At 42.3% G+C, this 22048-nt stretch overlaps 1 protein-coding gene across 1 annotated transcript in view; it reads right to left on the bottom strand.

The window, feature by feature from the left end:
• The window catches only part of SNTB1 (syntrophin beta 1), a 115803-nt gene that overhangs the window by 56147 nt on the left and 37608 nt on the right, over positions 1 to 22048 (bottom strand). Inside the window, exon 2 of the mRNA XM_077188594.1 lies at positions 111 to 327. Coding sequence (XP_077044709.1) covers positions 111 to 327 — 217 coding nt within the window. The remainder of the gene's footprint in view (positions 1 to 110; positions 328 to 22048) is intronic.

Genomic DNA, 22048 nt, shown 5'->3' on the forward strand with positions numbered 1-22048 from the left:
CCCTTGCTCGATCGTGTGGCCAGAGCCCTGCTCACCAACCCCAGCGCAGAAAATGACAGCAACCATTCAAGGTGAAAGCGAAATCCCAGCCCCAGGCAATCCCCACTCACCTGTTTTCGGGGTCTGACACCGTCAGGTTGCGTGTCACGTAGCACATCTTGAGGGGAATTGTCTTCCTGTCCCTGTGGATGGAGAGCGAAAGCTGCGCCATCGGCTCAGCAGAGGCGCAGCCCAGGCGCGGAGATTCGGGGGGCGGCGTCTCCCAGCCGATCTCTGACACGGGGGAGCCTTTCTTCACATAGGGGGTTGCTTCTCTCATGTATTTCACTATGGAAGAGAGAAAAAGAGATGGAAAACAATAAATAAATTAATATTCTGGAGTTGCATGCTCATGTGAGTTCTCTGGACTGGTGTTAACCCTCAGTGCTGTCCATTAATTCTGCTCACCAAACATCCCAGCAGAGGAAGCTGTGCACATACAGAAGATTAAGATGTGCCTGCTGCCAGTGTCAGTATGGTGCTATGAGTAAAATGAGGGAGAAGAACAGAATAGGCAAAGTAAGAACACGCAGCCATAGAGTGTAGGGCCTCCTGGCCATCCCACTTTTCTGTGACAGTGAGTAAGCAGTCATGCAACAATTGCTTCACACAGAAGCCATGAGCTGTCTGAGGTACAGGGATGTTTAAAGAAAGACATTCAACCAAGTGACAGTGACCCTATTATTCCCTTATCTAAAATGTCCCAGCAATACTTCCAGTGATTCCAACTCACATCTTGCTTCTGGTTCGCACTCATCAGTGTCCCACCACTAATCTCAACAACTATTTCTGCTTGCTGGGAAGCAGTTTTGTCTAATCTACTTATACATGTATGTATAGATATATATGGAGCAAACAAAAACCAACCCCTTCTTAGCCTTCTCTTGGGGAAATAAAATGGACTTTGAGCCTTTTGTGAGAGTGAAGGTGTCAGATTAGACCTCAGCCTCTTCTGGGCTTTTTTCCAGAATGGATAAGAAAAGTGAATGTAGGATTCTGAAATTATCTTACTATATTAAATTATCTTACTGCATTATACCTTTTTTACATGTATGCTTCATATTCCCCTCTTTATGCAGGCAAATACTGCAATATTGTTCTCTTGTTTTTTAATTGTTTTGGTAGTTTAAGCTCATGGTTGCTTTTGCTATTGATAGGCTTGGCAAATCTGCCAGTCAAAGCCTCCTTCCCCTTCACAAACCTGATGGAACTCAGACAAGACATCCCATTTACATGCCCTGGCTAAGCCAATATTCCCTCAGCACACAGCTGTGGCTGCATCACTGGCTGCTGCCACATGATTGTCCCCACAACTCAAACAGCAGTGACACAACCTGAAAGGGCCCGGGCATTGTGAACTTGCCTGGGGGAGTTATTAAAACGCTGTGGGAGAACATTTCAAGGAAATGGTGCAGATCATCGTGTCAGCTCAGCTGAAGAAGCTGGGAATGACTGAATAACAAAAAGGTGGGTAAATTACAAAAGGGCATTGTGGTGAAGGATGTTAAATTAGGGAAAGCCAACTGAAGTTTTTGAGTTCAAAATGAAAGCAAGAGAAGTATCCAGAAGAGTGGAGAAGAACAACAGTTTTCCTACTATCTAAACTACAGATCAGCTGATTAGCTTCAGCAGCACTATTTCAAGGCACTTCATAAAAATTTTACCAAGAGAGAAACCAGTACAAATCTAGAGTCCAGGCTTTGTGAGCTCCTATTGCTCTTTTTCTCTAAAACACCTTAGTGCCCATGTTGCCACTGTTCATTTTATCCTTTTAAAAAAAATATGTTAACTTCAATCACAAGGATTTCTCTGTTTAGGTATGTTATGGGAAAGGCTGTCCACTGAACACTGATGTTTTTATTTCCTTGTCCAATCATATTCTGAGTATTTTCTTAAATTAATTTGTTCCCTTCTCAGGAAAGAGTTGGCACAGAATTCCACCAGGTTTCCAGAAACTGTTTCAGGCAAAAAGAGTTGAGATTGATTTTTAAAAACTTTTTAGATATCTACCTAAAGTCCATTATCTAAAAACCTGTGTCACCTATCTCCCCAAACCAGTGCTCATCTTTGCGTACTCCAAAAATTACATGATTTTCAGAGGTGCTGAAAATAAGTAAATAAGCAGTTGTTGCCAGTGTCATAAGGGATACTGGTTTCAGCAGCTGCCATCTCAGTTTGGATGTACTCATAGCCTTAGGAAAGCCAAGAACAGAACAGATCCAGATGTGTGAATCTATTCCTGTTAACACTGAACGAACATGACCTTGTCATTAATTTCCATGGGCGGAACAGCTGAAGCTGTGAAAATCACGTTCAACTTCAAACAAAATTTTGTTCCCTTTAAAATTAGAGATTAATGATTGCTCTGTTGAAAAAAGTAATCCAGTCAGTTTTTGAACACTTGTACAATGACATGCCAGGAAATGTGATTCCAAATAAAGGTCCAGGTCTCAATAGTGTAGCTATTTCATCTGTGCTATTTTTGTCCTTTTCCAGTTGCAGTTATATCCATTCAACCCTAGCATATTTTAATTAAGAGGAGGAGAGAGGGGCAGGGGGAGGAAGGAAGCTGAAGTAAAAACTTTGGCTGGAAACTTAAGCAGAACACAAAATGTGGTTTTAATTCCCCAGAGACAGGACAGAAGAAAAGAGGCAGCCTTTCCATGTCCCAAAAGCCAAGTTTCCATGCGATGTACCGGTGAATTCATGGCAGACAGCTGCAGTCTTTCACAAAGTCCCATCAAAAAGGAAGCAGGAATAGGGGGAGAGCAGAAACACCATCCTCTTTCCAGAAACTGAGCCTCAAACACAGCAAAAGCCAAGAAACTACCTTGAGGAAATACATCCTATGAAAATTCCTTCCAACTTCTGAACTCACAGACATCTAGTTTCTACTACATCTCAACAGAAGATGGTTGCTCAGCCCCAGGAATATGAACAAAGAGCCATTAATGAACTGATAAACTGCTAACAACATCTTCATATGAAATTCCACAGTAGAATGAAAAAATGAAGTAAATATATGCTTTCTGTAAATAAATAAAAAAATTAAATTTAAAAAAAAAAATTTTCTAGCTTCTACTAATAACATTCCACTTCCTACTAAACACAAGCACAGGTCTCAATTCATGGCTGAATTCTGCTGGGTTTTACAGCCCAGACTTTATGGCTGTTGCAATTCAGGTGTGATTCATATTTTAAAAGCCCCCAAATGGATACATATAAAAGCACAAATATAATATGGGAGTGGAGGAGGTGGCAGAACTTGATCCATTTATGCAATTTTTTGCTATTACTTAAACTTCAGAGCCACTGTTTCCGTTTACTTCACCAACATCTGTAATTACATGTCCATAACCAAAGCCCAGTTTATGAATTTAGCTGAGATCAGGCACACATTGTTCAGATGACTCATAAGTTTTATCAGCAATTATTTCCTATTTACCTCTAAATTCTGGGTGCAAATACTGCAGAACATGCTGTTTTATAACAATGCACCAGCAACCCTACTACATACATAGCAATTTAGGATGACCCCACACTTTTACATTCTGCAGCCTTTTCACACCCACTTCTTAATCCATATAGCAGAAAACAAGTTGATACCAGTATCTATTATAGGCATATTCCTATTCCACACTGCACTATCTGAGAATCATGGATAAAGCAAAGTTAAACTGCAATGACACAATTCACTTCCATAATCACGTTTTAAAACCAGAATAAAGATGATACAGTCTATTGGACATTAAAGTAATAAAGTGGATAATACTGTTTTCAGAGCATTGCACTCAAGAGCTGGATTTTCTTTTTGATACAGTGGCACAAATTCAAGCACTGACTGAAAAAGAAAGCAACTATCAAAAACTGTGTTTATATATTGCCAATGAAACTACCTAATGAATTAAAACCTCAAAACATTTAATAAAAATATATAAAGCATGCCATTGTATAACAATTTTAAATTATGAATAACTATTTTATAGGCACGTATACACATGTATATCTTTGGAGTATATACATATGTCTAACATATATACAAATATTAAATATGTATTTATATAAAAATGCTGTATTTATATAAAAATGCCACAATCTTTAAGACCACCAGAATACTGCAAACACAGAAAACAACATGTAGGGACTCAAAAAAAAAATCTAATAGTCTCATTATTTTAACTCAATTTATTTATAAACTGTAAGTTTAGTCAGGAGTTGTCTAAACTCATTTGTTTGATGCTATAGCTCAACTTCAGAGATCCTTATATTCAGTACTAATTAATGATCCATACCCTTTTGCTGCACCACTAATACGAAACTGTGGTCAAGCAATTAAAATTCCAATCTCCGGAGTGCCCCTCCCCACAAAGAGAAGAGGAAGGGAAGTGGCAATCAAATGAATTAATCCACTGATACACACTGAAACAGTCTGGATTTATTTTTTGATCTGCAAGACAGGCAACGTAGCTTCCAAAAAAGCACTTCATTTATTTGTGCTTCTGCCAAGTCCCAAGACTCCACAATGAATGCTTTGTTACTGTTCACAGATGACTTTTTGGGGGGAAGAAGCAGGCTTTTAATGAGAGAAATACTCCAGCCCAACTTGGTCAGGTTCTTGGCCAGATGCCTTTCTGAGGAACTGGGACTCTTCTGACACACTCAAACTGTTTCCTAGGAGGGAGGACAAAGACCACTGAGGGGAAGCCAGCAAGCCTGAGGAAAGCTCTTTTGTTACTACAGGAATGAGGACAGGATGTGTAGGTTTACAGTACGAAAGCAAAAGGAACAACATACCCAAATCTGATTGAAGACACTTGATCAAGGAATTCCCCTTTGCAGGAGAAAAGCACAGAGTGTCCTCTACCATAATACCAGCATTGCCTGCTAGGCTTTATGTGAGAGATCAAATTTCCTCTAAACTCAAGCCAAGTGCATGCCTTACAGTGAAGCACTGTATTAAAATGAGATGAGCTGCTGGTGCCATCATCAAAACTATGACCCAAAGAAAAGAATTTATGAATCAGACCATCTATGAAGACACATCACATGATCCTTTCAGCAGCTTTAATCTGGGCATAAACCAAAAAACAGTCAACAATCCTGCTTGTCAGTGTTTCCACTACATTTCCTACAGAAACATCTGTTACTATGCTCGGACAAGTATTATCCATTAACATCATCTGCTTTCCCCCATGCTGAAATGGATGTGAAATAGTAAACCTCTTGATCTGCCAAAAGCATCAGATCTCCACCTCTGGGAGAAGATAGAAATTAGTTAAAATAAACACCTTGTGAGAATAAAAATCTCCTTAATGCTTTTGCCATTTCTCACACTGTAGTAAGACTGTGCTAAGCTTCCCATTTTCTGCTGTTTTTAAAATAATTCCATTGAATTCAGTGAATTGTCTATTCATCTCTTAAAGAGACAGGCTTGGATTTAAATCATAAGGGGCTGTTTTTAAATCCTTTTTAAAATACATTGCACTTATTATACTTTTTATGTGGAACACAAGAAGGAGTATTTCAAAAGATTAACTTCAGAAAGATCCAGAAGACAAACACATCTTTAAGATAAAGTTTACTTGAAAGGAGCACCTTAGCAATTGGCCCTAAAATGTAGCTAGTAAGCAACCAGGCTTCAAGTTTGAGTTTTCAGTAGCATACAAATAGGCTGGATTAAAAAGATCAACAACTGCATTTTAAAAATATAAAGAATACTTCACAGTGTGCTTTTAAATTCATAGCTGCTTTTATAGGAAAGCTGAAGCTATGTTAAGGAGGGATATAAGCGCCATCACACACTTGCACTCAACAAATGAAGGCAGTACCTTGAAAGTACCTTGCAATAAATTTTATGTAGTTAAGAGAATTTTTTTGTCAACAAGGCAAGAGATTTGCAGTCCTGGCCCCATCAAACAGGAGAAAATGGGACTAAATAAGCTCCTCTCAGGAAGCCATGCAAGCATGCGGTTTGTGAAACCTCATGGGTTTGACGATTTGAATAGGTCACAGTGATTAGCCACCCTGTGTTATCTACATCAGACTTCAAAACACATAACTCACCACTAAAAATGTCTTAGAAGTTAAGAAATGGCAGGGGAAAACCCAGCACAGGTCTTGGCTGGAACCCCCTGTGGACTCTTCCTCCCTCCCATCTGCCCCAGGGGCCTCCACTCTGGTTTCAGCACTTGTGAAGCTTACACACATAATGGAGATTACATTCCCAGGCCATCCCATGCTTCTGTGTAACACCAAAAATTCCTCCCTTACTTATCCTCAGTTTCTTTTCCTGAGACTTTGCCTGTGGTGTGGGCTGATTCAGCCACTGATTCCCTAGGCCTGACGTCTCCGTCACCAAACACTTCTTTAACAGTTTCTGAGTTTCCTCAGCCTAAGTGTTTTCTAGGGAGGGAAGGCTTTATATGTCTTCCTATCTTATGCAATGTATCAATTTTGTCAACTGTAAAGCCTCTAAATATTAATTTATTTTCATTCTTCCACAAAGCCCTGTTTTTGTACTGCACATAGAGCAGCATGAGCAGACCACACAACTCAGGTCCCACCAGCCTGCAGGAGACAGCCTGAAAGCTTCACCTCCAGTCAGCACTCCCCATCCACTTCTCTCTGAGGTCACCTGGAGCTGGTCACTGCTAACCATCCCCCTTCAGCTCCTTTCTGAGCTGAACTTCCATGGTCTAATAATAAAGTTCATGTTTAAAGTTAACAACAGGACATAGGCTCAAGGAAGCAGGATGAATTTCAGTGCTGGGGTGAGATTTTCTGTATTTCTCTTCAAAACAGATTAACAGAAATTAATCAGACACAAACTTGTGTCACACACACAATGGAATCAACAATGGAACTGGAGGCTGAATATGTGACACCAGCACTTAAGCTGATAAATTGATTAAAAGCAGTCCCAGGTTGTCAGTAACCTGGTACACAAAATTTTCAAACTGGTAAAGTAATAATAATAATAATAATAATAATAATAAACTAAAGGCAGACTGTTTCCATTGGGTGTTTCTCAATACTTTCCATTAGAATGTCCTTTACTCATACCTACTACGCTAAATGTGCTACAGTTTCCTTCAAGTAATTTAGTTTATTTTAAATTTCAAAGTTTCTGTTTCAATCAATTGGATGTATTCAGTTCACAGTTTTGATATGTCACTAACAATAATTGCATGAATTCTAGAGTCAAGGTCCCATCAGCTATTCATCTATCCTTCAAAAACTTTACGTACTGCAGCAAAACAAATGCATATACATCTCTTCATAATCTGAAAAACAAATTTTAGCTTGTAAATCCCAGAAGTACAATGTTTGGTTAAAAAAAAGATGCTTATAGCTTGATCTAGGAGACACTGATGCTATCTTGAAGAACTTGTACTCAAAAGAAACAGGACTCACTGGAGAACAGGGAGAAGCTACATTGCACAAGCATCTCTCATCAAATAAACTACAAATTGAAAAAACTACTGCCAAAACCTGAATACTGTAGCTATCTAACCTACTACTCTTTTAAGTAAAATGTGACACAGCTCATTTGCTACATTGTTATGTGACACTGAACTCTGCAATTAGAACTATGCAGATCTTTCATAATGGAAGTGGGAAACATCTGAAACTGGCAATTTGGGAGCTGAACATGGAAATTAGCAGTCACATTTTGAGAAAAAGCATTGTGGGACCTGTGAGTCACTCACTGATAACCAAACTGGAGCTTCGGCTTGTCCCCAAAGCTGAATGTGTTCTAAGTTTAACAAAAAAAACAAAGAAAAAAAACAAAAAAAACCCCAAAAACAAAAGCAAAAAAAAAACCAAAAAAAAAAAAAACCAACAAAAGAAAAGGAAAGAAAAAAAATTTAAAAGGAAAAAAATGTAGTTTAGTCAAAAGGAGTAGGTAATCCTACTCAAAGTACAACAGAAAAATGTAACATTTCATCAATGGAACTGTAGCACTCAGATTTATAAGGGCCCTCTCCTACCCAAAACTGACACTACATTTTAAAATCTTTTACCTATATGTCAGGAATAAGTTGATTCAGAATTTCTTGTGTGTTGCTCATGCTTGTTTCCCTGCCTCTGTCAGTATTTATAGATCCCTCTCCCATCACCCACACACTCAGATGGAATTCAAGGTGTCTGGTATTGCCAGCCTGCTATAATTTTTCTATTTACATGAGTAATCTCAAGTGTCAGAACAAATATTTCAGCCGCTAGTGATTATGTGAAAAATACATAAGGGTATTACGGTTTTAGAGGATGCTGTTATTTCAGCAGGCACACAAATCATTAAGTAGTACAGGGTAGACTGAAAATGGCACTCACTGAGAGGGAAATTATTATGCTGTGTATGATTGTACCTCTTTTACAGATGGCTAAACTGACACAGGCAAGTTAAACTGCCTTCCTCAAAGTCATGCAGTAAGTCACAGACAGTTCTCAGCATTACACTCAATTTCTACCTATATTGCTTTTTCTCTTTAAACAAGTCAGAGATCCTAGTGCCAGTGAAAACTGGATTTGCAATGCCTACTGTCTTCTCCCTATGAGAAGACCCTTGAGGATCTTCTAAGATCTCTAGGATTTATCTTGAAGAGCAGAGCTGCAATCACTTGCAAAGTTTCAGTTCACCCTTTTCATTCATCACTGGACAATACCAAGAGCTTTCAAAATGAACAAACTCAGGGCACCGCATTCAGCTTAGAACTTGCTATAACTCCTGTGGCTGGGCTGTGCACCAAAAGGCATCAGGTAATTATAAAAGTCTTTGTTTTGGGGAACCCTTTAGTTTGCAACCTTACCAACAGGACAGGCCAATGGCCATATCCAGAATGCCTGGTTCTGAAGCCCAAGCTCAGCCCCACACTGCCTCTGCTCTATCTAAAGTCATTTGCAAGACTACCCAGCAGGAGAGTGGCAGGCCTGGGATGAGGCTTGGCTGTACACCTATTTCCTGGCTCATCTACAGGCAGAAGAAAACTACCTGAAGCAGACAGATTGCTCACTGAGGCACTGGAAGGGAGAGAAGAACTCACATGACACCACCCCTTGTATTTCAAGGGGTAAAGGAAACAGGACTGTATATGCAGGAAGGGTGATGAAAAGAGTTAGACAATGAAACATTAAACCACATCCTTGAGCCTCAGTTCTTTGGCTCCCAATTAATGGAGTTCTTTTCTACCAGGGATTATGGTTTTCTCTAGGAATAAGCCACTGAAATCCTATCAAACAAACTACAACAATCAACAATTAAAGAATAAGCACACCAGTCATTAGCATCAGCTAGAGGTTTTCAGAAACCACCTGCACTTGGAGCAGGCATGGGAAATTCTCAGAACTGACGCACAGAAAGAGACTGAGACTGAAACCCAACTGTGCTGCCATAGGACTGTGGATGGCATCATGTGCTGCTCTTTGCATCTCAAAGTCTCTTACCAAGATGACAGCTCTTCTGTTCTCATCCCTGAGGGGCTATAGTTACTGTGTCTTAAAAAATGCCAAGGATCTGTGATGGAATATGGTCCTCCTGGAACTTCAGTGCATAATGCAATTTGGGGTGAGAAATACTTGAGAGGAGGGGCAGGTTTATTACTTTTAAATAGCCTCATCTAAAAAAACTATTCTACAGACAGGATCTCAAAAACTAATTAGTGAACACAGTGAACTCACAAAACACAGTGAATCCTCACAAAAATACTGATTTCAGAAACTGTTTCTTTTCCATGAAATGGTTTTGTGAAGTGCTTTAAAAATACATCTTCATTCGAATTCTATTCTTTCTCTACAAACAAAACAGAACTGTGAATTGACATTTTGATTTAAAATTACTTTTTAAGATCAAACTCCTTTTCTAATAAATATTGCATAGAGTTTCCCAGCATCCATTCTGTCAACTAGAAAATTTATACAGTTATGATTCTATTAGGTTTCTTGCAGTGGACTGGGCATTTAATCAATGAGAGCAAAGAGCATCTAAACAGGGTTAGGCTGCAAATTCCTTTCAGTGAGAAGTTAAATCCCCATTAGCTTTGAGCCATAAGCCCCCCTGGGTTTAGCATGCAGCTTAAAAGATAACTCTGTGAGGGGTCATGGCTCTTTACTGAGGCACAGAAAGCCTATTTCACAGACCGCCCTGCAATAATAATGTAAATATAATCCCGTTTCAGTGGGCACTTTATCCTTACAAAAAACAAGCGGTGTTTTCTGCCCCAGAAAAAAAAATCACATTAATCTTCAATTTAAGGGTAAAGTAATTCCCTGCTTCATTCAAGCCCGACTATAGAGAGCTACTGAGGCTGTCCTGGCCCTGCACTGATGCTGGGGCCAGCAAAGTCCCCCCATCTCCTGTAGGGCAAGACAGGCTGCTCTCAGCAGCTGCTTTCAGCAAGTGAAGTCGACTCGGCACATCAAAACAATTTGCTAAATACCGGTCTTGACTGTTTCAGGTTAGGTCAAAGCCAGGTTAAAATAGTACAATCTATTGTTTTTCAAAGTCTGCAAACTGTCTGCCAAGTACTTTTCGGTCAACTAGTACAAGAGGCTGATAACAGAGGCTGGAAAAGAAACTGAGCTTCAAAGGGCTGTAATAAAATGCAACTGGTTCAAATCATCACAGAGAAAACCATTTGTTTAATCAGTGAGAAGAATGCTAATTTGTCTGTATCTCAAATTTATTTGCCATTTGTATTACTGGAACCACTTACCAGGATTAGTGAGGAACCAGGGCAGAACAGCCTCAGATGCTGTTCAAACACAAAACAAAAAGCTGGTCCCCTCCCAAAGATCTTAGAAATCAAGAACAAGTTAAAGGACAATAGGGACACGACAAGAAAATAAGCAGGCAGAAGAGCCCACAGTAAAAATCATGCATCTCCCTGTGCTGTTACAGCTGCACTGCATTCCCTGTAATGGAGACAGCAGTAGCAGGTGCTGTAAAAACAGGTCTGTAAAAAGCAGGTCTGTAAAAACACTGAAGAAAGCTGGCTGGGGTGACACACTTGCTAGGATGCTTTTACAATGAATAGTGGCAAGAATTTTCCCTTGTTCTCACTGCTACTTCCGAAGAAGGGATTCCATCAAGACATAAACTTTCAGCACCACCTCAGGCATAAAAGGTTTTCACACTGGACCTGTAGCCTGAATTCTGCTGTTAAATATAAATATAGATATAAAAGCATTTATCTGAAGCAAGGACAGCTGAAGTGACTGGGAGCAATTGGGCAGATGAGGATGCCCAGCAGAGGCTGTATGGGCAGGCAGAGTGGCCTCGAGGCACACAGAATGAAAAATCCTCAATACATGGGCAGACTGACAGCAGCTCTGCTGAACCTCACAATCTCTGTCTTGGCCTCACACGTTCAGGCCAATGCACAAAAAAGGGGGAAAAAATACCCTGCTTATATGTCTGTCCTGTGAGACCTGGGGATAATCCTGTTGCAAAAGTAAATAAGCTTGCAAGGCTTGCAGAGTGAAAGCAAAGGATAATACATGTGCATGTTTCATTAGTGCAACTGGTTTTCTTTATGCTCTGGTGTGGGAGCACCTTTGAAATGAGGAGCTGAAAGCACAGCTTTCTCAGCCACATCATCTGTGCTTTTACAGAGGCTTGGGGATACACAACAGGGATAACTATCTGTTTGAGGCTTGTTTGCTTTATTTAGCTCAAGGGCAGGTCTCTCTGCTACTTGCAGAGAGCACAATCAGATAATATCAGTGCTGCTGCTTTTTTTTTTTTTTTGCCTTTTTTTTTTTTTTTTTACAGCAGCAGCACTGATGGGCAGAGGGGGAAAGAATGTATCAAGAATAATTTCTGCCTCAAAGAGCTTCTGATCTCAAGGTCACTTACAATTTCTGCCAAAGTCACTGGGTTCATTATCAGTGGGAATTAGCTCAGGTCAAATGGTCAAAGCTGAAGATATGAATAGTCTATAAAGAAGCAAAGAATGGGAAGTGGGAGGAAAACTAACACTGGCAGGTTATGTAGCAGCATGAGTAGCTGTTGAACTCCAGTTCAACAAGAGATATCCCAAATAGAACCACTGAAAAAGAGCTTTCAGGTCAGCTTTAGTGCTGACACTATACCTCAGTGCAGACTGCAAACATCAGCCTGCCTGTATCCCTTCAGTCAGGGTGACTCTTCTCTCATCTTGCACACCAAAGACCATGAGAATCATACCAACATATATTTCTAAAGAGATCACTCACATAAATAAGCAGACCTTTGGACTTATTGCTATTGTAGGTTTGTGCTCCAGTTTTTAAAGGACAAGTTTGAAACTCTAGATTTCAGCAAATATCAGAAACTGATAATTCAGTATTTATCTACAATTCAATATTTATCTATAATTCAATACACATCTACAACTCTTTAAAGACCAATTCTGCAACTGCCTCCCTTTTAGAGACTGTAAGAGGCTGAAATAAAGTTGGTGGCAGATGGAGAGCCTAAAGCAAAACCTTTGAGGAATCTGCCTGATTGGTTATTGAATTTAAGGAAAAAAGATGAGGATCTGGGAGAGGATTTTAAGCTGGCTAGTGGCAGAGGTATGTCTGTGACATTTACATCTCTTCCAGCACAGGAGAGTGTTAGAAACTTATTCTGGTGGATAAATAATGGCCCACTAGTTATCCTAAGTTAAGAGCTGAAAATACTGGAGTGCTGTATACACTCTTTGTTTAACCAAGGGTTATTCTGTAGTTGTTTCATTAAATACATGATAGATTAGAGAATGTACAAGCCTATCAATTGCAAAGAGGGCAGACCAGTTCTGAAGTTTGTGCCAGTAAACAGAGTACTTCTAGGTCACTTCAGCTTCCTCCAGACTTTTTTTCACACTATTTATATTGCACTGCCTCCTTGTCTTAGACCACTGAAGGGACAAATCATCATCACCTTCAGAGGCAGGACTAGGAGACTCGTAGGATTCTGGCAGATTGACAGCACAATCCCTGGATCTCAGTTTAGCTTACAAACACCTGGCTCACACTCTGAGGTTTATAGGATTTGTACTTAGCATGCAGTGACACTAATGATCAATGACCAGAAAGCCCTCTTCAACAAAAGTGTTAATGAGATAATTCAGTAGCAGCAGATATACAACAGAGCAACTATACAGACACAAGCCAATTCAGTAATACCTGGACATTTATAAATGTACACAGATGTACGTGCATCTCTTCAACACATGCCATGTCCTAGGGTACTGTTAGAGATTTCTGGCTCCCCATTCCTCCAGCAGCTATTACCAGATCACAGGGGTCCTACCCCTCAACCCCTGGCACCAATCCTACATTTTTTCCTCTGTCAGGAATGGAGCAGCAGCAGCAGCAGTCTCCCCTTCAGCCAGCATGTGCCCCAGCCCCTTTGCTGCCTCCCTCCCACGGGCACACACTGCTCACCCTTCTCACCCACCCCACTGACTGCCAATCTCTTCCCTCACTGCCCAGAACACCTCACCTTCCCTTTTACTCTTTCCTTCCCACAGCAGCAGCCTCTAAACTCTTCTGCTAAGGAAGGGAAGGAGGAAAGAGAGGGGGCACAGAGACAGCCAGTGCTGCTGAGCCAGGCTGCCCTTGCCTCTCCCCGTTTGCTCCGTGCAGAGGCTGCACACAGGGAGCAGCAGCTGCTGCTGGACCCCAGCACCTCTCCCACCCTGGCAGTGCCCTGTGCTGGGACAGGTGCTGCAAGAAGCTCCCAGGCTGTGCCTGCAGGGCTGTCCCCATGGGAAAGCACAGCAGCAAGGGCAGAGGCATCCCATGAGCTACGTGTTGTACTCTGGTGAATGATGAGAACATGTTCATGTCAGGAATTCTATCTACTATTACACAGAAATATTGTCTCTCTGATAAAATATCTTTATAACATTCGTAGCACTCTCTAACCAGTATTTTCAGGTCACTTCACAGCAGCTCAGCACCCATCAGTCAGATCAATTTGTGGCAGTAGAGTTTTAGTGCTCTCTGCAAATGGATGCCTTGGATAAAGCAGGAATGAGGTATCCATGCTGGACCACGGCATGGCTACCACAACCTTTTGGCAGGCATGGGGAATTGGAAGAAATTAAAAGACAAAATATATATTTAATAATATAAAGTCAAATTAAGTTTTAAGAAAGGGATTGTGATTTTAAGGAAAAGAAAACTTTATCAAATCAAGGACACTGTATCCTAAAAACAAAACAAAAAAAACCCCAACAAAACCAAACACCACAAACCACGCAAACACAAAACAAACAGACTGTTTATTGGTGCTGTTAAAGAGATGTTACCTAACAGGATGAGCAAACTCATTACTGCCTGTCTATCTCCTTGAAATTCTTCACTTTCTTATAGTCTACAGTGCATTTCCAGAGCATTAGCTGCAATGGCGAATTCCAGCTACATTCAATACAGGCAGTAATTAAATGGTTATAAAAACGTGGAGCTGGAATGCTGACAAGCTCTATGAGCAGCATTATCAGCAGTGACGGCCAGGGAGTCAATCTGCTGCACTTCTCCAATGGTTTAAATAATGTTTGTCAGGATCCCACAGTCAACACTTTCTCCCCCCTTCTCTTTGCATCATGCCGCAGTAATTGTGCAGATGCCTGCTGTGCTCAGGAGATGGAAAGATTGAAAAAATTCTTCATGAGAAGTAAAACACCAAGAGAAAACCTCAGCCAATCAAGTCATGTTCCACCTTCCAGCAAGACTAACGCAATGGGCTACCAACAGCTTCTCTCCCAGACGTGCAACCAGTCCTATTGCACCCCAGTTCTTCCTATTTCTTACTTGTGAACAGAAATAATTATATTTTTAAATACACAGTCAGGAGTGAGTGGGTGACATGTACCCATGAGGCTCAAGAAGGAGCCTCATATATTTACCTCAAAATTTGTGATCTGGGCTTTTGTAGTAGATGGGAATCTCTTGAACACAGCTGTGGAAAAGATGATGGGCTATGCTATTGCCATGGTCCAACACTTCTTACTTAAAACCATTTCCCCAGTCTCCTACAGTGTACATGTAGCAGCAGGGCCTCTTTGTTCCCCAGGGAAGAAGTGAGGAAAGCAGGTCCAAGCACACAGCAATCAGATGGTTCCTTCTGCTGTGTCCACTGCCCCTCACCCCTGTGCTGGAGCAGAGCTCTGCTGTAACTACAGCTGACTGAAACCAAGCCTCTGACTCGTGCTGTGACGAAATGCAGGCTCCTTTGCAAGGGCTATCACTTTTAGAAGAACCATTGTTTTTCTTTAAACTCAACAGTTGCTCCTCCAGTGGGAGGAAAGGAAGTGTACACAGGCCTGCCAGCCAGGCCATCCTGCATGGAGCAAAGCCCCAGCTGCTCACACAACCCGGCCTGTTCCTGGCATCCATCAGACACAGAAATACCAGCAGAAGCAAAGGCACACACACTGATTTTTTCCTTACATATTCTCTTACACATTCTCTGTTTCGTACATATTCTCTGTTTACTACTCTACAGTCTTTCTGCAGCCTCAAACAGACATTCAATTTAAATTACCTTTTCCTACCATCCTCTGCTTTTGATATCCTCACTACATTCCTTTTTATGGATACCCACCCCTTTGTGCTTGTGCTCTGTTTCTGACCAAAAACCTACAGGGCTTTCCCAACTGGTAACCACTACGGGGAAAAAAAAAGATCAGTTCTATTTTATCACCTGATTGTTTCATACAATCAATCATTCAGGCAGGTCAGGCCTGAGTAATTCCACAAAACTAAGAATATGTAATAGCTCATCATCTTTCACTATTATTCTCACCTTTCATCCCTATTTTATTCTTATCAGCAGTTACACACACTTGTCACACCTTATCCTTAAATGCTGATCTCTTCAATCAGTGCACTGTCTCCTCTGCCTTCCTTCTGCATTGCCCAGCACTGCAGGGATATGATCCTGACATTCACTAGAATGAAAAAAAGTCTGCCTTGCTTTTGGGTTGCTACCACTACAGACATCCAGCAGTCCCGCCAAAAGCTGGAGAGGCAGGAGGAAGGAAAACACACCTCAAACCTTAGACAATGTACTGTACCTCCTTGGAAACACTGATCAAACAGCAGAGTATTACCAGCAGCCTGCTAAAGGAAATAACCAGAGGCAAACCTTTCTTAGACACCAGAAGATCTACAGAAGGAAAGTGGTATGAAATATTTTCTTCTCTTGCAGATTCTTTGGTAAAGAGATATAAAGGCTCAGCAAAATGTTTCCTGCATTAGGACATTACAACTCTCACTCTTGACACTGGACTCTGATGTTTACAAGACATCAGTTCCCACCACAGTCTTATAATATTTCTAGTTGATTAATTAGATTAAGAAATAAATCAACCATGAAACAGGATTCACCGAAAACCAGGCTCTATTAATTCTGGGGCCGTCAGACTTCATGTTTTTTTGCAAATAACCAGGAAGTCCAATTACATGCACAGCAAAACACCCAGAACATTAGATTCCTCAAAGAATTTACAGAGAGAGCCCAAGCCCAAAATAACACTCTGAGCAGGAACCTGTTGCCTTGCAATGGAAAGAGCCTGAATAGCACAAGACGTGCAGCTGCCTTCAGCTTTTGTCAAGGCCTTGCCAAAAGTACCCATGAGCAAAGAGTCATCCCCACTTAGCAACGCTCCATACTGGGCCAGATGGAATCCTTGATGGAAGCTGAGTGGAGAACTGAGGCCTGAAGAGCCATAAACCCTCTTGTTCTTACACATGCTCTTCAGCTCAGAGGCATGGCACTGCCTGGGCACCACCAGCATCCAGTGCAGCAGCCTGGCCCTGCTGAGGATTCGAGTCACCAAAGCCACCAGTCCCCCTGCTTAACCAAGCATGGTGACATTGGTCTTTTAAGATGAAAAAGACCAGGAAATCTTGTAGAATATAAAACAGGCCTGGCTGAGCTCCCAAGACTTCAGGAGATGATTTAATTGTCTCTGCTGCTTTGGCACAGTTAGCTTTTGGTAGACACATGCTGCTGCTATTCCCTTGGTGATCAAGTTAGCAAAATCAAATAACTAAAAATGAGAAGACTGTGAAGAGAAGGAGGCCTTTAATGTGCTCTAACGCAACTTAAAATCTAAAATGAAGACAGCCAACAATGTGGCATAATAGGAAGAATTCACTGAGTTACAATTACTATGTTAGAAAGTGGCAATCTCTATAATTCACAGAGATAAATAGTCCTCTCAAGAGGGCAATTCACGCAGCAGTTATTGTAAAGTAGGAAGAAATCAGCTTTTGGAGCTGCCAGGTTTTCTCCTTTTCTTTGTTAACAAGCATGAAGAGTCAGTATCTCATTTTAGTTAGCTGTCAAGCACTTAGCTAAAGTTCAGAGGAATGAACTTCCCCCAGAAGGCCAAGAGACTCCACTTGATCAACCTGTATTTGATCTTGCATCAAATTCAGTATTTTAAATCCAAGGTCAAATCATCCAATTATAATTTGTGAATGCTGAAGCGCTACTGCAAAGACTTGGGAGACAGGAAAATAAAAGTTAAATGCTCTGGAGTTTCCATAAGGTTTTTTTGATTACATTACCATACCCAAATCACATGCATATACATTATTCTTTTAACTGCACACCATAATCAGAAGTGGCAAGGCAGTTCATTAAGTTTTGCAAGTCCTAACTAATGGATCTTGAAAAAAAAGCAAACTCAAACCCATCCATCCCTCCTCTTCCCATTCCTTCCGAAACCTATTCCAAATCAAAAGTATGGATTATCCTGTTGCCAATACAAAGCTTAGATAGGCAGAGATAGAACAGACATTCAGGAATTCCTCTGTGCAGGTTTATTTGGATGGCATCTTGCATAGACAGTGAGGAATGGATGATAAAAAAAGACTTTTCTCAGCAGGTGTGAAATTGAATAATCTTTTAAAGTAACTATCTGTGTGAGGCAAAACTAAGTAGAAATATAAATTTAAGAGATCATGACAATCAAAGAACAAATAAATAAATTGTCCTTTTTCATATAGTTACACAACTACACATGCCTGTCACCAAGAAATACATTACACAACTCAATATTCATCTTGACAGTTCTGGAACCACCTGTCACACACAGCCCCTGCAGCGCTGCTCACTTCTCCCTGGAAATCTCTCATGGAAGCCTGAGGGTTCTCAAATGTCCTGCTTTTTGTCTTCATAAATCCAAGATCATAAGTGAGGCACCAGAAATGTACTATTTACACCTAATAGTATCTGAGCTGAACAGGCAAGACTCAGCTGCTGAGCATTCTCCCCAGTCCCTGGGGCGATGCCAGACTTTCAGCCCCTGACTGCCTTCACTCCACTGCTCTGCTCAGTGATGGTTCCCAATGACATTAACAAGAATTAAAACTAAAGGCCAAGCTGTCAAAACATGATGCAGTTACACACAGTCCTGCAAATTTGACTGTTAATTTCTCTTACTATTACCACCAGTATTTATTGTGAAGATTTTTACTTTGAAACCAATGAACTCATGCATTTACATTGAACAGTGAGGACTGTCTGTAGGGAACAATTAAATTCAGAATATAGTAATGCCAAAGGGAAAAAAGGTTGCAGGAATTAGACAATATATTGCCTATGTTTTAATTGATGTTTTCTTCTTTTAAAAGAATAAAGATTATTTTATTTATACAACTAAAATCTGAACTGCACTCTAAACCCTCTTCCATCACTGAATCAACTACTACCTTATTCCATTTTTTATGGTAAAATTACAATAATTAGTCTTAACTGGACAGGAGAAAACAAACCACTTTATTCCATATTCAAAAGTATTTCAGCATTCATAAATTACCTTTCTCTAATGCAAGCACTAATCTGGAACATAATTATTTAGGAACTTAGACTGCATTTATATTCAAGCATAATGACTAGTAGCCTCAAATCATGGTCAATTCACTCACCCTTTGAAAAACTAGTGTCCACATGGGAACCTTGTTCTGAACAACCACTTTAAACAACTGGCCCCAATGCCCATGGTTTTCATCAGATAAATTCTCCAGGCTCACATTACTGCATGCTTCCCAATCTCATATGCACAATTTCAAGGTACAAGTTAAAAGTCAAGCTATATATGGAGGTCTTTCAGAACTTGTTTTCTGCATGGAAGGCACATTAATATGTATTGTTGACCAACAGTTATTTTGGGGATCCTCATTTCCAAATGCTAAAAAGTGTACATATGTGACTGTGGTCACAAGGGTTTTCAGGGTGAAGAAGAGACGAGAATGTTGACTCCATGATCAGAAGGCTTGATTTATTATTTTATGATATAGGTTACATTAAGACTATACTAAAAAGCAATAGAAAGGAAAGGTTTCTTCAGCAGCTAGCTAAGCTAAGAATAGAAAAGGAATGAATAACAAAGATCTGTGTCTCAGACAGAGCAAGAGCCAGCTCTGCCATGAGTGGTCAAGAAATCCAAACACCCACAGGAGACCAATCACCTGTTGCATTCCACAGCAGCAGATAACCATTGTTTACTTTGGTTGCTGAAAACTGCAGCTTCTCACAAGGAAAAATCCTAAGAAAGGATTTTTCATGAAAGATGTCTGCGACATGTCACCTTTTTTTATTTAATTAAATTAAAAGGAAAAAGCGTTTGTAATTTTCTCTGCTGTACTCATGCCGAAGAAAAAGACAAACACTTGACAGGTTATCTGTTGCCAATCAACCTCCACTCAAGTGCTCCTGTGGAATGCACTGGGAATTTCTTCACCTGTAGAACATAAAATTCTATCATATTACTAAAACAATTCTATAATATAAGAAAATGCAAAAACAATGCAAAGAAAATTCATGTCCAAGCAGCTGAGTTTCAGGAAAAGTCCATGGCTTGAAGATGTTCCTCTTTGCCATATCTGAAAGTTTCTTTTGGTCCTGAAACAGGCTTGCTACAGAAACGTCCATCAATAGTTATCAAAAGTCCATTGACAGTCTTCAAAGAATTTTGAGAAAATTTCTGAAATGTCTTGCCACAGCCCTTTATTGAACAACTTGGGCTGAAGCCAATCCCTGGCCCCTCAATGCCTCTGCTCAATCTCAATGCCTCTGAGCTGCTGCCAGCTCTTTCACCCTTTTTTATTCAATTAATCAATTTTTTTTTTTTTTTTTTTTTTTTTTTTTTTTTTTTTTTTTTTTTTTTTTTCTTGTCGGAAAGAGCAGCAGCAGAGGAGCCAGAGAGAGGCCCTTGGGGGCCCTGGCCCATGTGGAAGGCTCAGGAACCCCACACCTGGCCCACAGAAAGGTGGCCCAGGACCAGAAGGGGGAAGCAAAGCCCCCAAACCCAACAGGAGGCCGGGAGGTGGCCCTGGCCCAAGCAACCAAGGCAGACAGCCCAGGCCCAGCCCCCGAGGCAGGCTCTGCATTGGCACAGACCCGCACCCTGCTGCCAGTACAATGGCAGAAGGGGTGACCAAACGCTTCCTTTCCCCAAAATCACCGAGGCATGCCGGCAATGGGAAGACAGAAGCTGTCCCGAGAAACTTCGTCTCGGGTCTGGGGATGTCTTTTCTCCACAGCAGACAAGCGGTGCTCGCTTCCTGCTGTGCCCTCTGCCTCTGCGATGCAAATGCACCAGGTGTTCCTCCCATCTGCCTCACGGCACCACCTCCACCCCCTCTGGGCTGGGGACCAGGGGCAGAACTTTCGGGACCCACCTCCCCCTCGCCGCTGGGGCGCGCGAGGGGCGGCAGAGAGATTCGCATCCCCCAGGGGGAAACCCCGGACCAAACACCCCCCAACCCGCCAAAAATGCTGATCTTGAAAACACGCAGCCGGGCTCTGCCCACAGCCAGCTGTCGGGCCATGCCTCCTCCACGGAAGGACAGGCTGACGCCCTCTTCCTCTGTCCCAGCTCCCGCTGTAGGGGCAGCCCCGGGACAACCCGAAAAACTCGGGGAGGAAGTCACGCTGGATGCAGGAGGCTCCGCTGCAGCTGCCGCCGCCGGCTCCAGGGCAGCCTCTGACGCAGACACCGGGGACGAAGTCCCCACAGGCGGCAGAACTGCCGGGGAGGGCAGCGGGGCCGCCTGGGGAGGCGGCGGGGGCGGCGGGGGCGGCACGGGGTCGGCAGCATCTTCTGCGCCGGGCTCTGACATCGGCCGCGGAACCACAGTCGCAGAAGGCGGCGGGACGGCCGGGGGGAGCGGTGGATCGCTGTTGCCCAGCAACATCGGCGCTGCCGCGGGAAGCGGTGTCTCTGAGATCTCAGATGCAGGCAGGGAAGCCGGCGGAACCGCGGCCGGAGCGCACACAGGCTCCTCCGGAGGGGCGGCCGCGGGAGGGGTCGCGCGGGGAAGTGCCCGCACCCGCGGGGCGTGTTGGGGCGGCGCTCGCGGCACTGGCCGGGGCGGTGCCCGTGGCGCTGGCCGGGGCGGTGCCGCCCACTCCCATCCCCCCTGAGAGCAACGGGATGGGGGAGAAACCGGCTCCGTCTGAGCATGCTCCGAAGACACAGTAAAAAAAACTTCGGTTGCGGGCGAAACTTCGCCCCCCCACTGCGGTTCAGGGGGGCTGGAAAGCAGCAGAGCGTCCCCCTCCAAAGGGTCTTCCCCCGGAATCGGGGGGAACGGGGCTTTGCCCTTGCAGTTAGCAATCCAGGGAAAAACAGCTGCTCTCCGTTTCAAGACTAGAAAGAGCTTCAAAAAGGTTGGATAAATCGAGGGGCATCCGAACCCCCGGTATAAAAAGAAATGGAAAATGGAGCCCATACACTCCCAGACAAACACATCAAGGGCATATAGCACATTCGTAAAAAAACCAAAGAGCTTCGCCCATCGAAAAAACTCATACAAATCTGTCTCCAACAGGAGAATTCTGTCCTCTGCACCCCATTTTTGCCAGAGGGCAATAAGTTTCTCCTCTGAAGGGGAGAATGGAACCTCATCCTCTAGGGGAGAAGTCCTCCAGATGAGCAGCCACAAACTGCAAATGGCCTCATCTTCAGGAGGGCAAAAACCAACAGTACCTTGTGACAGTGTCCAGGACTCTCTGGCTATCTGCACG

This window comes from Agelaius phoeniceus, chromosome 1 (genome assembly GCF_051311805.1).
Source record: "Agelaius phoeniceus isolate bAgePho1 chromosome 1, bAgePho1.hap1, whole genome shotgun sequence".
In the NCBI taxonomy this organism is placed as follows: domain Eukaryota; kingdom Metazoa; phylum Chordata; class Aves; order Passeriformes; family Icteridae; genus Agelaius; species Agelaius phoeniceus.